The sequence below is a fragment of the Podarcis gaigeae genome (genome assembly GCF_964106915.1).
Source record: "Podarcis gaigeae genome assembly, chromosome: 3".
NCBI classification, from domain to species: Eukaryota; Metazoa; Chordata; class Lepidosauria; order Squamata; family Lacertidae; genus Podarcis; species Podarcis gaigeae.
In genome coordinates, this window is record NC_139680.1 from 60,464,508 (window position 1) to 60,489,042 (window position 24,535).

Consider the following 24,535-nt stretch of genomic DNA (forward strand, 5'->3'; position numbering starts at 1 on the left):
AACACATTGCTTTAATCCATAAAATATATGAAGAACACTTAAGATTTAAGGACAAAATCCATCCCATGCATTGTTATTGCATACAGTTATGCATCTCTTCCACTGAGAAAAAAATGTGTTCAAAATTCAGTAGCTTAGATTTAAACTTTGAAAAATTATGAATAGTGTGCAGTTCTATGTTCAGTTAGTTTAGATGGTAAAGCCTTGACTCTTTACTATCGACCCCTCTTACTGACAGATATGATATAGTTGTGTGTCCTAACTTCTTTCTGTAAGACTAAAGCCACCGTGAAGGATTGGGTTGTCTCCCTGCTACTAATTTTACAGACCTCTTCCTGTTTTGGCAAAAATCAGTAGTTATGCTTCTTTCTGGTTTTTCATATTCTAAAACTAACTAAGTGGAAGAGGTTAAAGGATATGCTTGCTCTTTGTGCATGAAAAAAATGCCCTGCAGTTGTTGCCTAGAAGGCAGCTGGCTGCAAAAGAAGCAGGATGTTTCAGGAACAAATTATCCTTCTGTAAACATCTGGAAAACGAATCATGTCAATAAAACAAAAAGAACCATTGGGAGCATTTTGCACCTTGATTAAGAGTTGGTGTAATGTAGCAATGAAGACTGTGTTCATATATTCACTTTCCTGGGAGTAAGCCCCATTGAGTGTTACTTCAGAGTAAACATACTGGTATTTAGGAATATGCTGTAAGAGTATGAGCCATAAAGGAAGGAGCTGCTGGATCAAAATACTGCTTCATTGCTTAACTCATAAGCTGGTTGTAGATCAGCTGCTCTTCTCTCAGCCTCAGTACCACCACAACCTTTATGCCTTCTAGGGATGGGCACAACTGTCCATATGTTTTTCTCATTTTGTCATTTTTCCAAATTTTGTCAGTTATCCGTTCTTCCACATCAGCTAGCAGTTTCTTTAAAAGTCCTCATGAAAATGCATCAGGATTTTAATGCAAATTTCTCCAAATTATTTTTTTCTAAGACTGGACCTAATGGTTAGGGGTCCCTTTACCTTTACCTATGTACATTTTAATGCACACTTTACCCTAGTACATACAGTTTTGCACACATTAATTGGCTGGAGATCTGTGCTACAGAATTTGGAATGTGTTTTGGCTTGTCTATTGTTTCAGAAAGTCCAGATTAGTTAAGTTTCCCCTTACCTGCAAACTGAATCACATTTCTGCTAGGGTTGGCTCAGGGGGCTTGAGACCCAGGTCTTTGATGCCAGGCCACAAATCTCCTGATCTCTTCCCTCACCCCCTCAAAAAAAGCTTTGTTTACAGGACAGCTGGGCATGCTGTAAATCAGGGGTTACCAACCTAAGGCCCATGGGCCGGAAGCAGCCCGCGGAGGTTGTTTGACTGGCCCCCAAACCACCCCCAAACCGAGCTGCCCACTCACACGCTGTGCTAAACCGGCGTGGCGCAGGGACTCGCTTCTGCAGCGCTGGAAACTGCAGGCGGATGAGAGATCCAGCCCAAGCAAGATAAACCTTGCTGACCCCTGCTATAAAGGGTAGTGCTGGTGACACCACAGACATCATCGTAAGTTGCTCAAAGACACTATATACACTTATGAAAATTTGTGTCATGGGCCTCTGCCACAAGTCCTTTAATTACCTAGTAATGCCCCTTCTCCCATCTCTGCAGAGTGGGGAAATAATTGTGCCTCTTATACATTTTGCAGTAAATATAAGGACCTTTCCACATTGCTTATCAGCATGTCTCCAGGTATAAATCAGTACAGTGTACTCTTGCTAGAAGGAGATGTAGATAACTCCCGCAGGCATGCTGTGCTTCTTGAAATTCATGATTTCAGTGGAGCAGAAGCCCATATTAGACCCCACAAAATTGTCTTTGATTAGCTGTCTCACATGGTAAACAGAGTTTTCTGGGCCAACATCATGCTGTATGAGTTCACTGGTCCTTTTATACTTGCATAGAAGCTGTTCAATCAACTGTTGTTCAGCTAGAGTTTAGCAACCAATTAGATAACATAACTATGTAACCACTGAGACAGATGGGATTTTCTGGGCCCAGTGCACCGTAAGTGGATCGGGACCTTTGCTGAACCTACAGAAGACAGAAATTTCTTCTCAGTTTCTCATTTTTCCAATATTAAATTCAGTTCTCCACATTTCTGCAGCAATTTGTGAAGTTCTTTAAATAAATATCGAATCTCTTCTAATAAGCCTATTTTCTTATACATTCTGAGTAACGTACACATTTTTTACCAGCAATTTCCTCCAATATAATACATTTCTGTAAGCTATTTTCACTAATGTATTCATTTCACACACACTTTCCCTTAATGTGTGATTTTGTAAACACTGCATAGTAAGATAATACTAAAAAATTCACAAAAATGTGGATTTTGAACGATTGCTCTTTTTCAGTTCTCATACTCTTTCAGAAAGTGCAGGTTTGATAGATTTGCCCTTAAACGCAGACTGAATTGAATTTCTCCTCCATCTCTAATACAAATCCTAAATCAGGCAAAGAGCTCAAGTGTGACTAAAAATGACAACAGTAAACTTCTGGGCAACTTGGTTATATATTTTAAATAAAAATATAAGAAATGAATATCTGTAACTCTGACTTCAGTTATTGACTAAAAATCCTGTAAGGTGGGAGCAGGCCGCCTGGCTCGTTTCACAAAAGGGCACCTGCACATTTTGTTTTGTATCTTCACTTCCAGGAAGCCTAGTGTTTTACCTTTTTTTTTTTTTTTTTAAGGAAAGCTTAGAGTTCAGAACCCCTGCTGCCTGTGGGTCTGGTGCATCTGTGCCTTCTGTTCCCACTTCTCAGCGGCACTGCATGAAACAATAATGTGATGGTTTTTTACTAGAGGAAATAGTGTTGGGGCAATTTGGAGCAGAGAAACTGCAGCAATTGCTTAACCCTTGTCCCACCTGCTGGTTGTTGTTGTTTTTTGTTCCAAATGCCCCACTCATCTCCTGAAACTACTTTGCCCCACACATAGTTTCAATGCTTTTTTTAAAAAAAGGGAAATGTTAAGAAAAGTAGCCACTGAGTTTTTGTTTCCTGTGTATGTGTGTAATGTGTAGTTACGCACACAGTCAGATATGCTGGCCATGGCTGAAGGGATATGGCATGTTTTCTCAGTGGCCCAGTGTTTTCAAATATTATGAAATCATCCCAGAACTGCTGTTTTAAGCCTTTGAGAATTTATTTAACTCAGCTGATTTTTGGAACACTCCTTAATTTTACATTTATAATACAGGATCGACAAGCAGTTACTTTACAGCTAACGCAGTGAGAGATGCATTTTCTCATCTGTTAAATTTATTAAAAGCATTCCGCTTTCCTTCAGATAATTTAAACATGTGGGGTCTTGGGGGGGGGGGGGGGACAGGTAATTGAACCTCCTCTCCAGGCTTTAGAATATTGAAGAAATCTTCTTACAAGTTTGCATTAGGTGGTATCAATTTTCCCCATGCAATTTTTGCTGGCAAAAATGTTTTCCCCAACTTACTTTTGTATTTTGGGATTTAAAAACATTAAACGATGGTAACTGAGATAAATAGAATGTTAGCTTTGCTTTTAGGAAGGATGTCACATGCCTTCTATTTTCCAACTAGTTTTAAAGGCACCCTTCCCCCTCTTAATTGCAAAGAATATTGCTGAATTAGTATTCTGAGCCACATGAAAACGCAGTGTGTGTGCTTCTCAAAGTAGGCACTATTTGAGGCTATTTCTAAATGCATTCAGATGTTTGTCATCAGCAGCAGCGAAAAGCATGCTTCCTTTTTTTCCCCCTCCCTCCAAAATGCCACTTGCTATTTTGTGGCTTCAGATGATCTGTTAGGAACATATTACATTTTGAAGTTCTGGGGTTCATTTTTGCTCTGCATTGAAGTTAAGTTTGTTCCATGGCCTGGCTTACCATTTTCAAAACTGAAGGGAATAAAGTAACATTTGATTGTTAGTTTCACATGCAGGGAGCATCTTGGGCTGGAGAGGCAACAAGTCCTTTACAAATGGTCTTCTGTTCAACATAAATTACCCATTTGGTCACATGCTGGAGAGGGATCCCACAAATATTTGAATTGTGGTATTTGTACAGAAGATCTGGATTTATTATAAGATGCTACTGTATTTAGTGTGCCGATTTTTAAAAAAAACTTTTTTGCTATTTATAAAAGTTGGTGCAGTTACTTTAAATTGTTAGCCTTGGGCAAATAACCAAAAAAAGTAAGTGTTATTGAAATAAAAACCAAGGAGAAGATTGTGTGAATTTGGTTTGGGCAGATCCCATGATAGGAGGTTCAATGTTTCCATCAAGTTCAGAAGGATTTTTGTAGTGTGCTAATAGTTAGTCTTTGCTGCTAGTACTGAATTTGTCAACTTCGTTGATGTAATACCAGTCATGCCTTCCTGCCGCTATCATCTATTGTTCCTGTGTATAGAAACTAAATTACACATGGATTTATTATGCGTGTGACCTGCTACACCCTAAATTTACCATCCATCTCAATGGAGATTAAATAAAGTCTAGTCCAGATTCCCAACAATTCCTACATAACCAGCATTGGAATGTGATCCACTTCAGCATGATTTCTCCAATGCTACTGTTTATGTTGTGGTCTCATAGCTACTAGCCAGCAATCTAGGGAAGTTATGAGCTGTGGAACAAAACACAATCACTTGACTGGTGTTGCTTAAAATGTTTCTGACAGCCAAGATTCTACAGATTTCCAAGAGATGAAGTGTGGGGTCTTGTCATGGATGCCACATTGCACTTCAGAGAGACTTGGCGTCCTTCCAGAACACAGTGTAATCACAGACTCATAGAATGCATGTCATAGAATCATAAAATTGTAAACTTGGAAGGGACCCAGAGAGTCATCTAGTCCAACCTCCAGCAATGTACAAATCTCAGCTAAAGCATCCATGGCAGATGGCCATCCAAGCTCTGCTTAAAAATCTCCAAGGGATGAGAGTCCACAACATCCCTAGGAAGTCCATTCCACTGTCAAACAGCTCTTAGTATCAAAAGTCTTCCTGATGTTTAGTAGGCATCTCCTTTCTTGTAACTCGAATTCATTGGTTCAGGCCCTAGCCTCCAGAGCAGGAGAAAACAAGCTTGTCCATCTTCTATGTGACAGCCTTTTAGATATTTGAAGATGACTATCATATCTCCTCTCCTCTTTTTCCAGGCTAACAATACCCAGTACCCTCAACCATTCCTTATGAGGCTTGGTTTCCAGATCTTTGGTCACCCTCCTCTGCACACATTCTAGCTTATCAGTACCCAGGTGTGGTCTGAGATGCTTGCCATGGCAAGTGGAATGATTCTAATAGCCGTTGGGAGGCAGCCAAATTTGTCATGCCACTACATGCGATATAAATTGATGCTGTAGCCTGTACAATTAATGGATGGCTGGAGGGACAGATTGCTGCCTCTACAGTGCCCTTCATGCATTCAGAGCACTGTTTGCACAGGGTCTCGAATGCACATTGAGGTAAAAAGAGGAATAGCACAGGAGAAGCAAAGGAGGATTGGAAGGAGCCACTGCTCTCTTGCTCCCACAACATACAAAAATATAAGGTCCTTCACACAGACCTTATTCTTGTGTCATAATGAAGAATCCAAAAGGCATACTTTGTGAGAGTAGGAAAAAATGTTTGTTGCTTATAAATGATAGTGAATGCAAAAGAAAAATCAAATGAGAATTAACGAAGTATTTGTTTGCTCAAGAACAGACCTCCCCATACACAGAGTTTTCCAGTAAAATATACAGCTATCTTTCTCCTCTGGCACTAATAACCTCAATACAGTATGCATCTTTTAAAGTTCTGTTCTATTAAATGGGGGTGGGGGATCAGTAGAAATGAAGAAGCCTATTAAATACTGTGAAATAGGAAAGGAAAAAATGATTTTCTTGACCAAACAGTGTTCTACTGTATAGTCCATTTCCTCCTTGTGGTAAACCAGAGTAAAATGTATTGCATTCTTGGAAAATATTGAATGAGCTCACCGGTGTAGAGCCATGGCTCCTAAAACATATTTGAGGAATGAATCCATTTTTCATGAAACTTCATTTGAACTCTTCCATTCAGCTGAGTAAAAAATATATGGAGGCCCATCTTGGAACCCCCCGATATTTTTTAAAAATCATTTTTATAATTATAATTTTTATTCACTTTTTAAAATCTAACAGTTTAACCCAGTGGCGTAGCGTGGGGGGTGCCAGGGGTGCCGGCCGCACCGGGCGCAACTTGGGCGGGGGGCGCACTCGCACTAGCAGCTCTCTGCCCCTACTAAAATCCACGGGTTAGGGAGCCCGCGCTCGCTCGGCTTGGCGAGGAGGTCGCGGAAGGGGGAGAGTGAAGCCTTCTGCCGCGGGCAAAAAAAGGAGAGGAAGCCGGGCGGGCGGGCGGGCTGGCTGGCGGGGGTCTGGCTGCGCCTGCTGCTGCCGTTGCCGCTGCTGCCGGGTTTGACAGCTTGGCGAAGCGGAGGGAGAGGAGCTTTATGCGGCTCTCTCTCCACTGGCCGCCTGGGTAGTGAGCCGAGCCAAGCAGGGAGTCGGGCGAGGGGGCGGGAAGAGACTTTTCCCCTTTTTTCCACCTCGCCTGGTCAAAAAGGAGAGCGGAGTCTCCTCAGGGTGCCCTCAGGCAGGGCAGGGCAAGGCAAGCAGAGCGAGGAGGAGAGAGAGGGGAAGGGGGGGGAAGCAGCCAGGAAACGCCGCGGTGTGGAGGGGGAATCAATTAAGGAGAGAAAGCGAAAAGCCTTGGAGAAAGGAAAAAAAGGAAAGAAAAGAGGCAGCTCCGGGAGAGCGCGGGGGAAAGAGAAGCCTCTCTGCTGCTGCTTGGGAGAGTAAATTACTGTACTTGCCTTGCCCCGGGTTAGGGGGCGCAAATTACTTGCCTTGCCCCGGGTGCTGATAACCCACGCTACGCCGCTGGTTTAACCATGTAGAACACTTATAAACTCTCAATGTATAGAATATAAAAACAAATAAGAAACATTTCTAATGTGAGACCTCATAGTATTATATCTATGAAGAATCAGGTGTCAACAAAAGGAAGACAAAAAAGAAGAAAGAAAATAAAGACATAAAAATCTATAAACAGAAAATAATACAATATTTCTCAAGTACATTCATCAGCATTATTTGAGTGGCAGTCATCTAGTGATAAATATTTAGAGATTCCGGCGAGTCTAGTGTAAGGATGATTATTAATGAACTCAATGCTTCCTTTATTGGATAATGAAGAACAGTATGTGTTTGTGTAAATGTGAGTGTGAGCAGGGAAAGGATTTGAAACCTAAAGCCTTTTTTCTATTGGGCGATCACTCTAGCCATATAGAGCTATATGCTGTGCGGGGAGGGGTGTGTTGATTATTATCTGGAAAACTTGCATACATAATAAAGTTAAGCCAAATCTTTGTGAAGTTGTCCATTTTTTTTTGTTCCCTCAACAACTGTAGTTTATGGGTTAGTTTTTTCAGTAGGCTAGTGTTCCATACAGTTTTGATCAAAATTGTTATTGCCATCCTTTTAATTCATTTTTTACCTCTATGATGTATATGACTTTTTCCAAATAGGTGATTTTTTCAATGAAATTTTTCAATTGAAGAAAATGCAGTGATTGTGACGTGTCTGAAATGGACCTGTGCTCAACTGAAATCATGAATTTCCATTATCCTTCTTCAGGAATAGAAGGGAAATGGGAACATACAACATTAGAAGGGAAATAGGAATATATAAATGGCAGGCAGTAGGAAGACTATGGATTAACCAGGCCAGGTGTAAATACCAGAAGCCTTGCCACCTTGACCTTGTATGACAATAAAGCAACCATCCTGCTCCAGCATCTCCACATAATGCAAGATACAGTACAGTTAATGTCCTGATAATTAAAGTCCTATAAATTCCCATGATAAGTTCAGTGAAACGACTGGTTAAATTCCTACTCAAGCAAAACACTGATGACAAACCAAACTGAAAAGAAAGGCAAAATAAATAGACGAGAAACCCAGGTTCCTTTCCTAAGGCTTACCGCCACCCTGCATCCCAAAGTGCAAGGGTTACTTATTAGCCTGATCTCAAGGCAAGAGGAGGAGATGAACAAGGCATATTTTCTCACTTAATAAAAAGGCTCTGGTTAACAGAGAACTTTGGCTTCTAAAATGACACTGATTTCTAATGTTTGGATGAAGGCATATGGAAAACAAAAGCAGTAAAAGTTGTAAAGCTAATGTGGATTAAATATTGGGTTTTGCGTTGAATATGTTTTCCTCTCCTTTCTTTTCCCCAGAGGTGTGGAGAAATCTCATTCGATAGCCCAGAGCAGAGTGCCAAATGTGTTCGCATGCTAGGTAAGTGGAGTCCATTCTCTTTAATCTGGAGTTTGGTATGTGGAGAAATATGCACTGTTTTAATGAGGTGTTTCTTTTCAAAGAGTGTCTGCATTTTAATGAGCTTGGTTGGTAGCCATAATTCTTCTGGATGTATAGTTGGCTTTGGTGCAACTGGTATGAATAGTGAATGCATATGAGCACTAATTGATTATAATGAGCCCTCAGTTCACTTGTAGAAAGTTGTTGACAGAGTGATTTCTGACTGTTGGCTACGAAATCTAAATGCAGATTGTGACAAGACACTGCATAGCTGGAACTGCATCTATTTATTCATTTTTGCATCAACTTGCTTTTTTATTATTTTAACTACGCAACATAAAGAGCACAGGTTCTTACTTTTATCAGTTTTAATTCTGTTTAACAACAAACTGTTTCATATCTAAAGCAGCTTACTTCGACGGTCTGATGTGTGCTGATTTTAAGTGAGAAGTCAATTGGGACTGTTGTTAATTTGCTATGAGGAGAGACAGTGTGGGCTGGTGCGTAATAGAACTGGTAGGCTGAGAGGCCAACAGAAGGTGGAGCCAGAGCCAGTGACAATCAGAGCCAACTAATTCTAGTTTTGCCCCTGCTGAGTTCTACAAGGGGCAAAACAGAAATTAAGGAGAAGGAAGTTGACAGCCAGTGAACTGGTTCTAGGTCAGAAGGCAGGCAAGTGGGGAACCTGGCTGAGGACAGAAAGAGGTTTGTACCTCATTCACCCTAATGGACCAGCTTGCACTGGTGAGGAGGAAAGACCATGTGTGAAAACTTCAGTATTTAATTGTTTTATCCATGTTTTCAGACTTTCCAAATAGTCCAGGAATCTATAGTGGTACCTCGGGTTACATACGCTTCAGCTTACAGACTCCGCTAACCCAGAAACCCAAAAAAAATTCCTTCCAGTAGCACCTTAAAGACCAATAGTGCTTCAGGTTAAGAACTTTGCTTCAGGATAAGAACAGAAATCGGGATCCAGCTGTGTGGTGGCAGCAGGAGGCCCCATTAGCTAAAGTGGTCTTCAGGTTAAGAACAGTTTCAGGTTAAGAACAGACCTCCGGAACGAATTAAGTACTTATCCCGAGGTACCACTGCATATTATATGCAATGTCAGAGAGGTGGCAGTGTGACAGAACAATCTTAGCACTTGATTCATGCTGCTGGCAGAGGTTATGATTCAGCAGAAGTCCATACTCCCGCCCTACACTAACTGTATTGGCAGCGGTCGGGAGGGAGAGCAGCACCACCACAGTGACAGAAGTCCCTACAGCACCTCTTAAGATATGGGCTGTTGACAAGCTGGTAATGAATTTCACCAGCAATAGCCAGCACAAGGCCCTGTAATGAAGTATTTTGGGGATAGAGTAAGGTTGGCAATGGATCAGCTGAATCTAAACCAACCTGACCCACACCCTGCAGTCATAATCTGAGGCCCTTCTTTGTGTGCCTCCTCCATGAGAAAAGGAGGAACGACTCCCCACTTGTGGAATACTCTCCCTAGGGAGGCTTTCCTGACACCTTCCTCACATATCTTTAGGCTCCAGGCAAAAACATTTGTCTTCTCCCAGACCTCTGGCTAATTAAACAATCCATGGCCTTTTAAACTGTGGAGGGTGGTGTAGAAATTTAATAAATAAATAAAGAATAAACCCACTCTATTTCCCTCAGAGGGGCATTTGAGGAGTTGGGGCAGCAATAAAGTGCTCTTGTGATCTACCCAGTGCCTGTGAGATGGAAGTATCATTGTAAATAAGCTGTAGATCACTGATGATACATTGGAGTGGTTTTAGCTGGGAGCTGTAGGTGACAATACAGTGGTACCTTGGGTTACATACGGTTCAGGTTACAGACGCTTCAGGTTACAGACTCCGCTTACCCAGAAATATTACCTCGGGTTAAGAACTTTGCTTCAGGATGAGAACAGAAATTGTGCTCTGGCGGCGCGGCGGTAGCAGGAGGCCCGATTAGCTAAAATGGTGCTACAGGTTAAGAAAAGTTTCAGGTTAAGAACGGACCTCCAGAACGAATTAAGTACTTAACCCGAGGTACCCCTGTATGTGGTGCAGTGCTGCCATCCTTCTGGGTCTGCCCTATAGACAATCATTCCTGAATATCTGTGTGAGCTAGTGAATCAGTTCCCCCCTCCCTATATTGGGTGCATATAAATTGTGTGTAATTTGGCAGTAAGTTTTCACGGTTCTCACAAAACAGTCCATACAGTTTTTCCACAGAGAATAAGAGAACAGTGGTACAAATAACTCATTAATGACATTGATAAAACTGTGGCCTTTAGTTCAAGTTGCTCTCTGTGATAAAGTGCAGCTGTACCATGCATTGTGTTCCACACAATTAAAAAATTGTGTCCTTTAGTTAGAATAATTATTATCCTCCATTTGGGCATATTCATTATGTAACAGTTATGAGATTCTAATTTTGTTAATCAGCTCATTAGTTAACTGGTTACAACTACAGTCATACCTTGGAAGTCGAACGGAATTCGTTCCAGAAGTCCATTAGACTTCCAAAATGTTCAGAAACTAAAATACTGCTTCTGATTGGCTGCAGGAAGGTCCTGCTTCTGATTGGCTGCAGGAAGTGGCATGGCCATGACCTATTGAGATGATCCTCTGTGACCTAGTGCCACATCCAGCAATTGTCTAATTTTGAGTGTACAGTGGTACATCTTGATTCCAAAAGCAGGATTGGAATTTTATTTGTGGACCACTCAGCCCACTGCTTAACTCTCAATGCTGAAGTTGATGGAGGTGGTCTTGGAGATAGTGTTGGTGTCACAAATCTGTTTGCCCTAGAATATGCAGCACTCCTCCTCACTTAGTTCATTTAAGCAGCACCTCAAAAAGGCTTGGTGTCGGAGTGTTTTTTTTTTCTGGCATTGTTTCTGGGCTCTGCTGTGATTTAGTTATAAAATATTATTTTAGTATTTTAATGTTTATAGTTTTTCTCCTGGCATTGATGATGTCAGCGTTTGACATGTTTGTTAACTTGTATGAGTGCCATATTTAGAGCAGAAGTTGTAGGATGTAAGTGAACTACTAATAAACAGTAGAGCTGCCGGGGGGACAGGACACAGCAATTGATGGTGGAGGAACTGCATGGTTGCCGCAGGTAGGCTTGAAAGTGTGGAACTAACAAAATGGAACCCAAGGTTTTAATTTAGCTGTGATTGGGTACCCCCCCCCCCCGGTATTATTCTTCAAGCTAATATTCCTGTTTTTAACCCTAACAAATAATAATGGTGACAACAACTAATTTATTACCTGTCCTTCATCAGAAGGCCGCAGGGTGGGTTTGCAACAGTTTAAAATTCAGTGTTAAAACAGACTTAAAACAAGTTACTGTCAGAGTAACATGGTAACCCAAGTTTAAGTTTTTGTCAATTTTTAAAAAATAACCCTGCCTATGCAGTGCATTCCACTATCCCCATATTGCTGTAGCTACTAAAGTGTTCTGCACATCTTGGCTTAGAAGTGCCATTTGCTGTTTGGCCTTGAAAAGCAAAATCTCTTGGCTAATCTTAATCTTCTCATCCTCCACAGTCTTATCCCTTTTATAATCTAGAAAACAGCAACAAAGCTTTTGCCTTTCATTAATAATAATAATAGTAATAATCTTATATCAAGCTCTTTTTCCCCATCTACTTTTCTGTAAATGTGAGTATATGCAGTGTCCCCTTTGTACGCAGCATGAATTGTATTTCTGAGTACATTCTGGTTGTCTGAAAGTTGGTTGGTAGGCTAGGTAGCCATAGCAACAGGTTTGTCAAATTCTGAAGCTGTTGCTTCTGCTTCTGCTAACTTGCTCTTCTATCACACAGACATAGCCGCTAGCCTGACTTCTTCTTTTAGGCAGAAATTTCTCTCTTTCTGAGGTCCCTACTTCCCTCCTGCCAACTTCACATTGCAGATTTTAGTTATCCCGTCCTCTAGTTTGTGAAATAAGCTTCCTTGTTCCAGATCTCAAATTATTTCCCCCTTTCACTCTGAAGACGCTCACTTCTTTTCATGCATGGTGTTTGCTTGTTTACTTGTCATCACTCACCTTTGTCAAGCTTTTGGTTTCTTCTCTCATCTCTAACACAGAATCTACAGTAACTGCTCCTGCTCATATTCTCCGCCTCCTGTTTGTGTTGACATACCAAATCATTGCATGTTACTTCCTTTATGCCTGAAGAAGCCTGCCCTTCCAGACTGTTTCTCTGGATGAAAACAGATCACGGTATCTGTAAGAAGTGCAGCTTCGTCTGGTAAGCGACTTGTAAAGTAGAACTGAGATCCGCTCATTTGTAAGACCCAGAAATAAAACAGTAACCTCGGCATTTTACAATCCCTAGAGTTTCTAAAGGGCTCTTCATTCAGGATGAAAAATCAGACCGTATTAATAGAATGTTATAAATCATCACCATTGAATGTAAGGCCAATTGCCAATGTTGAAAGCCAGGCAGATTTATATGTCAAAATACATTTGTGTTCAAAATTCTGCTCCGAACTAAAGAAACGAAAAACAGGGCTCTTGTGTGTTGTCAATTGGCACAAATACCTGTTATTTTCATCACCTACCATTCGTCTTTTTACTACTAGCAAACTCATCCAAGTGTAAATCCTTACGCAACCGAAAAGGCAACACACACAAATGGAACATCTTCAGCAGGCTTGGGAACCTCAAGGTTTGCAGAAGGACAGAAATCTTTAGAATGAGAAGTCTAAGGGTGTCTGGGAGGAGGAGGCTCAGAATACCCCAATGAGGACTGAGCATCCTCAGTAAGTACAGAATGCTGGCTGGGTGTGTGTGTGTCCCAGGGGTGGAGTAGAATATTTTTGAGCTGGGCAGCAGAGCGGGATTCCTGTTATTTGCAGTCAATGCAACAATGACTAACATTCTGAATGAATGTGCCAAGAGGTGCATGAGATTCCAGGGGCCTTGGCCCTAAACCAGGGTTTTTGTTTCCTTCAGAAAATTAAGGCACAAGTGCTTTTATGAAATATGGTTTATTTACACATATTTGCAACCTGAACCTTTCAGTGGAGAGGGTGCAGATCGTTATACCTCAAGAGTGTCTCTTGTCGCTTCTCCCATAACAGTGGCGAATCTTAGTCTCAAATTTCAGTGGTGCCCTGTGTGGAGACAAAATTCAGCACACACCCCTTCTTGTGCTCGATTCTAAATCATAGTTGTGATTCTGAATAGGCCCTGGACCTAGTTGAGACCACTCTAACCACCTTGCAACTTGGGACCTCCAAAGTGTTGTCATTTGTGGACCTTAAGATCCTCTGCGGGGCATACCATTGCCCCTTGTCACCCTGGTAACCTCTACTTCAAAAGTCTCTTGCAAAAGGCACTTTTAATTTTGGTGACATCACGCCCCCTGCAACCCTGGCAATTCCCATTTCACAGCTTCAAGGGTCTTCCCATGAAGGGCTAATGTCTGGTCATCAGTACCATTGTTTCTTCAATGACCCCCCCCCCCAGTGAGGCATCACCAGGCTGGCCTCATGAGGAAGTTAGTTTGCTAAATTCAGGACTCTCTGAGCCCCTTTGCAGGCATTGCTTCAATAGCATTATGGATAAGCCAGCCTTGGTCCCAGTTGTTGAGCTCCCCTTTGTTCTGGGCCCACCAGATCCCTCCCTCACCCCATCCCCTGCTGCAGTTGCTTGGTCTTCCTTCTAATGCTCCCTTATAGCTTGGGCTCCCCATCCTTCACCTCCTGCTCTTTCTGCTCATCAGAACCATGCAAGTCCAGATAGTGCCAGGAAGGGAGCATTTCACTAGATAGATAGATAGATAGATAGATAGATAGATAGATAGATAGATAAATTTATTGTCATTGTCCGTATATACACAGTATACACAACAACGAAAATCAAACACCCAAGACCCAACACTAGACTACTACCGCAGAAAAAGGGCTGCCCCTTGTTTAGCGTTGCTTAGTGGCAACTGGCAACGCTGCCCTTGCATAATCTGAGAGAGATTAATTTTGTTTTAGAAATACTTAAGGAGACACGTATTGGATAAACGAATTGGGATCTGAGGGAATGCTGTGCAGAAGCTTTTCCCCACAGATGCTGTGTCGAAACTGTAAGACTGTTGCTATTTCCTGAATTGATGCCAATTAATTACAGTTGTTAAGTATTGAGTAAGCCAGATGTCCTGTGTTATGTCAGATAATCTAGCCTGGCTGTCTCCAGTGCCTGCGTGAATAACCTGACCACAATATGACTATATGGGGGAGGACATGAGTCTTCTTATGCTCCACAGTGAAACAGATTCTTCTCCCATAACCCACCCCTGCCCAGCATTTCACAGATGATCACAGGGACACATATATTTGTAAAACCCCTGTTCTCAGACCAACAATTAGTGGCCAAACTGAATTTAAGCACACACATGCATGCACCCCACTATTGCACATTGCTCTTCTCTGCTCAATGTATCCCTGAACATTTGTTCTGTTCATCCTGGCTGTCTTACATGTGGAACCTTTCAAAGTTAACCTCTTAAACCAGGGGTCAGCAAACCTTTTCAGCAGGGGGCCGGTCCATTGTCCCTCAGACCTTGTGGGGGCCAGACTATATTTTGAAGGGGGGGAATGAATTCCTATGCCCCACAAATAAACCAGAGATGCATTTTAAATAAAAGCACACATTCTACTCATGTAAAAACATGCTGATTCCTGGACGATCCGTGGGCTGGATTTAGAAGGTGATTGGGCCGGATCTGGCCCCTGGGCCTTAGTTTGCCTACCCATGTCTTAAACTCTAACATGTGAAGTGGTGGGATTTGCACATAACATGGTGCCTAGCGTTTCTGGGTACGTGTATCCCCTAAAACACTGCATTCTGTCCTTCCAAAGAGTTGTTCTTAGATCCCTGGGGATGGAACTAAAAATGGCCACTTATACTGAGGGATCCATGGCTTGGATCCAGAGAAGTGCCAACGGAAGGGGAATAGTAGTAGCAGGGTTGTTGCTGTGACACAGGAGTATGACAAAATTGGCATGTGTTAGTTTTTTTATATAGATGCCTCTTGTGGGTGGATTGAAGATGGCTGATGGCTGGGGTCTCACATTTAAAAGTAAATAAAATAAATAGTTTTTAAAGGGGGGAAGAGTAGGAGTTCTGGGGTTTGGTACAAAACACCTGGCCCTCCTATACCACCCCCTAACAATGACCATGAGTAGCATTGCAATTTTTGCAATTCATTAAAGGTGTCTTCATCTGATTTTTGGCAATGCCCCCACATCACAGCCCATCCCTGTTTAGGAAGGCCCACCTGCTTTCAGAAGCTTTAAGAGCAGGGAGCTGCCAAAAGAGAAGGTGGTGGTAAAATCTCCTTCCACCAATCTTCTTGTAGTGCTTCTGCTAACACCTTTTTACAGGTCACACGATACAGCTTTTTTCTATGAGTTATATAAGTTTTCTGATTTGTTTCGTTTTTCTACCAATAGTTATGCTACTACTGATTTTACTATTTTCATTGTTCATGTTATTGTATTTAATTGTTTCTTGTTTTAAGATAGCAAACCTTTGTTCCATAATGAAGAAATATTTAATAAACACTAATTTTAAAAAGCAGATAAATATTAACAAAAGAATGTTGGGAGTGTTCCCTGGAGTCTCCCCAAAGGCAAAACTGGGACAGGGATTTTTCTGACAGGAAGCAGTTGGCTTACTGGGAATGCCTCATGCCACAGATTTAAATCGCAAATGATTATTTGATTGTGCTTTTTGTCTTGTGGCAAATTATCGGATTCCTCAGTGGAAAGGAGGCAAGGCTACAAAGTGACATAAATTGTACTTCATTGTTTGCATTATGTGTTTGTTTTTAAAGAGATGGTAATGAAAACCATGAAAAAACTAAACAGACATGAATAATACCTCCAAAGCTTATGAAGTGTTGTTGTTGTTATTGTTGTTGTTTGTGTCGTAGGAGCAGATAGTTTAGCACTGGACAAATTCCATGGCTGCTTCTTCAACTAAATTGTTAGAATCGGCTATTTCACTTCTTTTAAAAAAAAGAAAAAAGACTCCCATGGCACAAGCATGGGCTTGTGCTACTGAAATTATAGGAATAGGTTCAGCTCAGCAACATCTTCAGATGGATCCAGACCTGCTTTGCTGGTCACAGAAGCAAGTCTGATCCAGGAGGACCTCTTGCTCCATGCACAAGATGTCCCCACTGGTGCAAGTGAGGCAGATGAGGCAATAATTGCTGATTTCCCCTTTCCTCGAAGCCCCACCACCACCTCCAGAGGGTTCCAGAAGTTCCCCCAGCCCCGCAGAGCACATTTTCAGGAGCACCAAGGAACTGTAAGGGTGAATTGAGGAGATTGTTTTCTCCACTACCCTATCAGCTGTGGAAGAGTCCAGATGAATAGACAAGGGAAGCAGCCAGGGAGGGAAGAGGATACTAGTTGCACTACTGCCACAAATAAGAGGATTGGGGCGGAAGGTCCAGTAGTTTGGCAGGGGGAATTGACAGCAGCAGGACCATACTGAGAGCCCCTTAAGTCCAGGAGCAGCCCTGTGGCTATTACATTATCTCTCAAACTAGAAGCATCATGCTTCTGAAAACCAGTCTCTTGGGGTGTGTGAGCAAGAGAGTACATTTGTATTCATGCCCTGCTTGTGGGCTTCCCGCAGGCATCTGCTTGGACACTATGGGAACAGAATTATGGATTGGATAGGCCTATGGACAGACCTATGAATTCTTCAGATGGTCCAGTTCCATATGTATAGCGTCATAAGGTCCCACCCAAAAGGATTGTAGCAGGACCCAGTAGTTATGTGATGTTATATGGGGGGGGGGGGACTTGTTACGTGGGTAAATAAAGACGAGAAGCCTGTGGACCCACAATACTTCTGTTATGTAGGCTATTTACTGTTGTGGCAGATTTTCTTCAGGGACTCTTTAGGGAATTGCACATGTCATCTGCTGTATTATTTAGGAGCCAGAAGAATTAAAACCCATGTGATTCTAATTATTAACATATTTCCATTTTTTTAATGACAAAAGGAATTGCAGCAGCATAAATCTGGTTGTCTAATTTCATCTGCTGTCATCTGTACGAAAACAAACTATATGCCTTTGAAGTCTATCTAATATGTGTTATGGAAAGAAATGTCACCATAATTAATTTCAAAAGACTTTGGGCAGAAAGCATCATTGTTGGACTTTTATTTCAGTCTACCTTCCCTGTACTGTGATGGGATCTGTGTTTCAAAATGTACACTGTTAAAATGAAACAAGAAGTTTACTGTAATTAATGTAGCAATGCAAGGCACTAAGGGCGGGTTATTGCTAGGCAAGAGGTTTTTGAAGTTGTTGAAACAAAATCACCATAAAATGATTTCCCTCATCATTTCCCCAAGATTTGGGATGAGCCATCCGCCACACAAATTACGTGGCAGCAAAGGAGGAGAAATGCTACTGATACACCACTAAAATAGCCACCCTTTCTACCTACCTAGCCTGGGAGTAGAGCAGAACACGCAATAGAATTCCATAGAATACAATTTTTAATACTGTGAATCAGTGTTAAACTTCTTAATTCTAGCCTCCCATTAACTTTGATGACAATCTTCTCCACTCCTTTCAAGTGTCTTCTCCACCTGTCACTTCCTGCCCATCCTGCTTACCTTCTGGACAGAGTACCAGGTTCTAAGAAGGATAGAGCAACAGATGCTCCTGTTATTCTGCATGGACCACCTGAATGAAACTCATGGACCACAGTTTGGAAAATCCTGCTTTAAGCTGCTCTATTTTAAAGGAACTGGGAAACTGCAGCCAAAATGTTTCCATCGTTTTCAGTAAAAGCATGCAAAGGCTTATTTTAGAAGTAGTGTACGGCTGGAGGAAGCCAGACTGTTGTAAAGATAATGGTACTGGAATGTTAAGAATCTACTGGAAAATGAAGAGTCATGACTGACTTCCTATTTATAAAAAACAGATAGATGGCAATATCATTCACGTTCTGCTTGGGCTCCTTGCAGCGTATGACTTTAAACTGTGAGCCTTCCAGTAACAATATGATATCAAACTGAGCCTTATTCAAAATTCAAAATTTCATTCAAGACAACAAACTATGGTTTGGTTGCCCGGTGGAAGATGGCGCCAGGTCAAGTCTCAACTGAATCTCTGTTTCGTGAGTAGGAGCTCTAATGATCAAACTGAGCCATAAACCTGCCATGCCCAAGAAAACTGAAGTCAATAGGACATCATCAGCTTACATCCAATAGCCTAGTATAGTAGTAGATATTGTGATGCTTAATAAAGCCCAGGAATGTGGTAATTATCAGTAAACAAGGGTAATACAAAAATAATATTCTTGTAAAAATTGGATACCAGTGTATTTTATGCAGAGTGTTATTACGATTGGATGTTAGTTTACCCTCCTGTCCGGTGCTCTGATGGATTAGAAAGTGACTAGTGAATGCTTTCCTTAGCCAGGGCATCTAATATTTTCATCCTACAAGTAAACAGCTACAATAGAGCATGGTGTGGTTTCTTCAGTACAGGAGATTATTTTGCCATTTTATGCTTGTTCAGTGAGACAAGTCCAGCCCATCATGATGCCTGTCAATTGCAATTCATGGTGAAAGTGTTGCTTATTAAGTAAAGTAGTGGAACAGCAACACTTCAAGAACTGCAATATGTTCAGCACCCTGATCATACTACTAAATCATTCCTTATCGCTTATTAGGAATGTGAACCCAAGCCCAAGTCCAGCCACTGCTTCACCATTTGCCAACTCACTGTTCCATCTGTCATCTTATCATAATAAATTGTGTACTGTGTCATGTGCTTCTGCTCTTTGGGGTCTATATGGATCAGCACAGCTGGTGTAGCATTGGGAATATGATGAGCTCCTGAGCATCCAAATTTGCCACAATGGTATCAAAGTGAAGTAACACACATTACCATCCAAAGAAGTTCCTCCAAATGACCACTACGTCCAGAGTCTATAATTGCCTAACTGAACTTTGATTAAAACCCAATCACCCCAACCCTAAGAAACCTGTTTTACCAGATGGAAAAGTGAGATAGTGCACATGCTACAAAAAACAATCCATCTTTCAGTTTCTCAAACTTTTAATGGCAAAACTAAAAACCCTGCTGTAAAGTAGAATAAATTAAAGAGATTAAGTCCTAGATCAAATAGTAATAACATGTTTTGTGATAGGATAAAGGGAACTCTATTAATTTTGAGCTTTTTCCAGAGAACATAGTGTCCTTCCTTCAAAATCCTGGCCTTTGCTTACAGTTGACTGGCAGTTTAATACTGTTTTCTTAAACTAGTCATTGGGCATTTCAGTACTCTTCAACAATCCCACACTTTTCAATAGTTGTATTCCAGCAAAAAAGGGTACTCCATTTATTTTTACAGAGGGTACTGCACAGTTCCTACACTAATACTTTTATATAAAAGTGCATATATGAGCAGGAACATTTCCAAAGTATTAGTTGTTATTATGTAATAAACGGAGGACTAAGCCCAGGCCATGTGAAGCACCTCTTCAGCACCTGTGACTCAGCTGGGAGAAGAAAATGTGCTTAGCCAAAGGAAAAGGATCATTTAAGTCCTACATATTACATTATCTTAGTCTATGAACTTGCCTATGGTTGAAACAGCCCGAAACAAGGCAAGACGCAGCTGCCAATGTTATCTTGCCTGACATAAAGCCTGTAAAAAATGTAAACAGAAGCAGAATGTGTGTGCTCTTACCTGCTCTAAAAAAAACACCACACACACACGGTAGTATCTGAGGAAGGTAGAGTAAGAGGCTTTCAAGTGGCAGTTGTTTACAAATGGCCAAAGTCCCTGGTTTACTGCCTCATGTTATTGACATCCTGCAATTTGAAGCTTTGTTGTACAGTAGGAATTCAACCCTAAACTGAAGTTGTGAAGGGAGAGAGACTCCACAGTCATGTTGTGAGTGATCACTAGGGATTTATTCCCACCAGGAAGAGCAATCCTAAGAAGCACTGGGAAGGGGTGAGCAGCAGATTCTCCACCAAATCTGACTTATGCAGCAGAGGGGCATGTATTAGATTTCTCTCTGGGGAATAGATAAGCCCAGGATGCAGCAGATAAATGACCCTGCTTCACTCTTGCCTGGTAATGGCCTGCTTCAGGTCTTGTGCCAGCTATTGCTACAGTAATAGCTTCTTCTTCTGTGCTTTTCATGGCTGCTGCAGCAGCTTTTAGGCTCCATATCACAAATAGAAGCCAAGAGGTGGCAAAATTCACTCAATCATAACCTGCTCCAGCAGCATGGATTTGGGGTTAGGTTTGCAGCCTTAGTATACTTTCTTCTCTTGTCTCCCGTGCAGATTTTCAGTCTTGGTATACTTCTGGGTCTAGTCTCCAGCCACAGGCTGTCGCTCTCAGCCACCCTGCCTGAGGAGCAAACTACACATTACACTACGCACTGCATGCAACAAAACATGAACAGAAGAGGATACATTGCTTTTACTATCTGATAATTTCTAGCAGCTCATATTTATGAAGGAAAGGTCCATCCATGACAATTAGCTGTACTTGGCTGTAGTAGCTGTAATTGGGGGGGGGGGTATGTTCAGATACAGCTCTGTTGGGGGCTCACAGGCACTGCAGTGTTCTCAGACACCCCCTTTGTCCCTACAAATATTTGTATTTTGTTTTTAATTGGGCATCTTTTGGTTTGTTTGCTTTTTTCTGTGTTTTAGGATATGTTTAAGTACTTTGCTTAGTCATCTTCTTTTTCTTTGCTAGGGTATCTGTGCATACCCTCCAGTATTTCCGATGAAAATAGGCACATCCCATAATAATAATTTTACTATTTATACCCCATTCATCTGACTGGGTTGCCCCAGCCACTCTGGGCAGCTTCCAATATATATATAAAAACATAATGAAACATTAAACATTAAGAAAACTTCCCTATGCAAGGCTGCCTTCAGATGGCTCAGGGGTCAAATGACTCTATATCCTCCAACATTTTTCCAGTGATGTGCCCCCCATTTCTCCAGATGTGCCCACAGACCCTAAAAGGTTGGAGACCCCTTTATAAGGGATTGCTGTCATTAACTAGACTTGACTTGGAGCTGAGCACTGTTGGAAACAAAAGTGAGGACTAGCTGGACCTCTCCGTGTGACCCAGCAGTGAAATTCTCGTGTTCTAAATATATGCCGACTGGAGAAAGCAGTAAGTTTATTCTGCATATTTAGGGATTTCATGTCCACAAATATTTAAAAACTTCATCTGTATGTGTTTTTATCTTCAACAGAGTTTTTCATTGCCTCATTTCTGTTTTCAAAATCCAAAAGCACAATGAAGATATCATATCATGGGGACATCTTATCTCATTTCCAAGCAAATAAGCACACAAGTACCTCATTTGCTTTCCTCTGACTATTACAATGTTCATGCCCCATTTACTCCTGCTGCAAAGTGCTTTCTAGGAAAAAATGCTAAACCAGGGTTCACACCATGTGCCAAAATGCCAGAGGCAAAGTGCTAGTCATCTTATATGAAACAAGTAAGAGTTCGTGTTTTGGTTTGCAGTCAATCACTTTATATGCTGCTACTATGGCACAGAAGAAGACCAAAATATATCTAAAAGGCATATTCAGCCCATCCATCTTTCTTCAAGATTACTCAGGCCTATGATTATAGGTTTTTTAGCAATAACCACACATAACTCTAGAAAATAATAAGCAATTGTAGGTGGTTTTATTATACTTTTATGTTTCTTCTCTCTCCAATCTATCCATCTGAGCACTAGGTCCTCATGCATGTACTGACCATTTTGCAATGAGACCCAGGGGATTCCCATTCCCAGTGTTGGGGTTACAGAAAGAATGAATATGTAACAGTGGGCTCATTTGTTTAGGTATCAGTGGGTAAACTCTGATGGAACCTTTGGCAAAACCTCTGACTGAGGTATCATTTAAGTTGTTGACATGGCAGAACAGGAGGTTATCACTGAAGAATAGTGTCTGGACAGTGGAATGAAAATGACTGGAGTGGAAGGACAAAGGATTTTTAACAACTTTTGTGGGTCCTGACTAATTTATTGTGGGAGAGCTGTTGGGAGGCAGGAGGCCAAGGCAGTTGAGAGCCAAAAAGACAGTTTGGTGCCAACTTAAAGCCTGCCTTTCCTTTCAAAGGGAAATGGATGAGGGAGACAGAAACTAAAATGAACACAAGTACACTAGGTTATTGATGGCTTTCTAGTAGACTACAACAGACTGGCAAGATACACACCAGATATTTCTTTTAACATCAGACACATGGTAGATTAAAAGCAAGTTCACAAATATGTGGAAATCCTTAAGATTTAGCTATTTCAAAATGTGAATTTGTCCCTTGGCACGGGGACATTCCCTGCGGAACTGAAGGAGGCAGTGGTGCGCCCGCTCTTAAAGAAAACATCATTAGATCCTTTAGATCTATCCAATTACCGCCCGCTTTCGAATCTTCCGTTCCTGGGTAAGGTGATTGAGAGAGCGGTTGCCGAACAGCTTGGTAGGTTTCTGGATGAAACATCGGCTCTGGATCCATTCCAGTCATGGGACCGAGACGGCTCTGGTTGCCCTAACAGATGATCTTCGTAGACAGCTGGGTCGAGGCGGGTCGGGGCTGCTGATTCTTCTAGATCTGTCAGCAGCTTTTGACATGGTCGATTACAAACTCCTGGACCACCGCCTTGCCGACGTGGGGATTCAGAGCACAGTCCTTCAATGGCTGCGCTCGTTTCTCTCTGGTCGGGGACAGAGGGTGGCGCTTGGGGGGGAATTGTCATCGCGCCACTCCTTGGTGCGTGGAGTACCTCAGGGTGCAATACTCTCCCCGATGCTTTTTAACATCTTTATGCGCCCCCTCGCCCAGCTTGTCCGGAGTTTTGGGCTGGGTTGCCATCAGTATGCTGATGACACCCAACTCTATCTGTTGATGGATGGCCATCCTGACTCGGCCCTAGACACACTGACCAGATGTTTGGAAGCTGTGGCTGGATGGTTACGTGGGAGCCGGTTGAAGCTAAATACTTCGAAGACAGAGGTCCTGTGGCTGGGACGGGACGATATGGGATCGGGGGGACAACTCCCATCTCTTGCGGGGGTGCAATTAGTGCCAGCACCATCCGTTAAGAGTTTGGGTGTAATCTTCGACACCTCCCTTTCCATGGAGGCGCAGATTGCAGCTATAACAAAGGCAGCATTTTTTCATCTCCGCCAAGCTAAGCAGTTGGCTCCTTACCTCTCTCGCCCTGACCTAGCCACTGTGATCCATGCGACGGTCACCTCCAGATTGGATTATTGTAATTCGCTCTACGTGGGGCTGCCCTTGAGACTGACCCAGAAACTCCAGCGGGTGCAGAATGCTGCAGCGAGACTCCTTACGGGGTCTTCGCTGCGAGACCACATTCACCCGGTGCTATACCAGCTGCACTGGCTCCCGGTGGAGTACAGGATCAGGTTTAAGGTGCTGGTTTTAACCTTTAAAGCCCTATACGGCCTAGGACCCTCGTACCTACGGGACCGCCTCTCCTGGTATGCCCCACAGAGAAACTTACAGTCTTCAAATAAAAACATCTTAAAGGTCCCAGGCCACAGAGAAGTTAGGCTGGCCTCAACTAGAGCCAGGGCTTTTTCGGCTGTGGCTCCGATCTGGTGGAACGCTCTGTCACTAGAGACTAGGGCCCTGCGGGACTTGACATCTTTCCACAGGGCCTGCAAGACAGAGCTGTTCCACCAGGCCTTTGGCCAGGGCACAGCCTGACTCCCTCCCTCGGCAATCTTCGTGGAGCTCTGGCACAATGGTTGCCAGTGGCTTGATTTGAATCAATTTTATAATGAATGATTTTAGAGTGTTGTTTGTGCTATACTCTTGTACTGTTTATTGTTGTTAGCCGCCCTGAGCCCGGCTTCGGCTGGGGAGGGCGGGATATAAATAAAATTTATTATTATTATTATTATTATTATTATGTGAATAATAACTGCTCATTCTTTGATACTAGATGTGAAATACTTGCATAGTTCACCTCAGAGCACAGTTATTTGTTAGGAATAAAATGGCGGTTGTGTTGTTCAGATGACCCTGATAATTTAACAATCATAGAAGCATCTTCTCATTAAGTGGCGATAGCGACAACAA

General features: G+C 42.1%; 1 protein-coding gene across 2 annotated transcripts in view; it reads left to right on the forward strand.

Annotated features, from left to right (window-relative positions):
• The window catches only part of PDE7B (phosphodiesterase 7B), a 157,059-nt gene that overhangs the window by 66,155 nt on the left and 66,369 nt on the right, over positions 1-24,535 (forward strand). For both annotated transcript variants that reach the window (XM_083731683.1, XM_083731684.1), the window contains exon 2: positions 8,296-8,356. In XM_083731683.1, the coding sequence (XP_083587809.1) occupies positions 8,296-8,356 (61 nt within the window). The remainder of the gene's footprint in view (positions 1-8,295; positions 8,357-24,535) is intronic.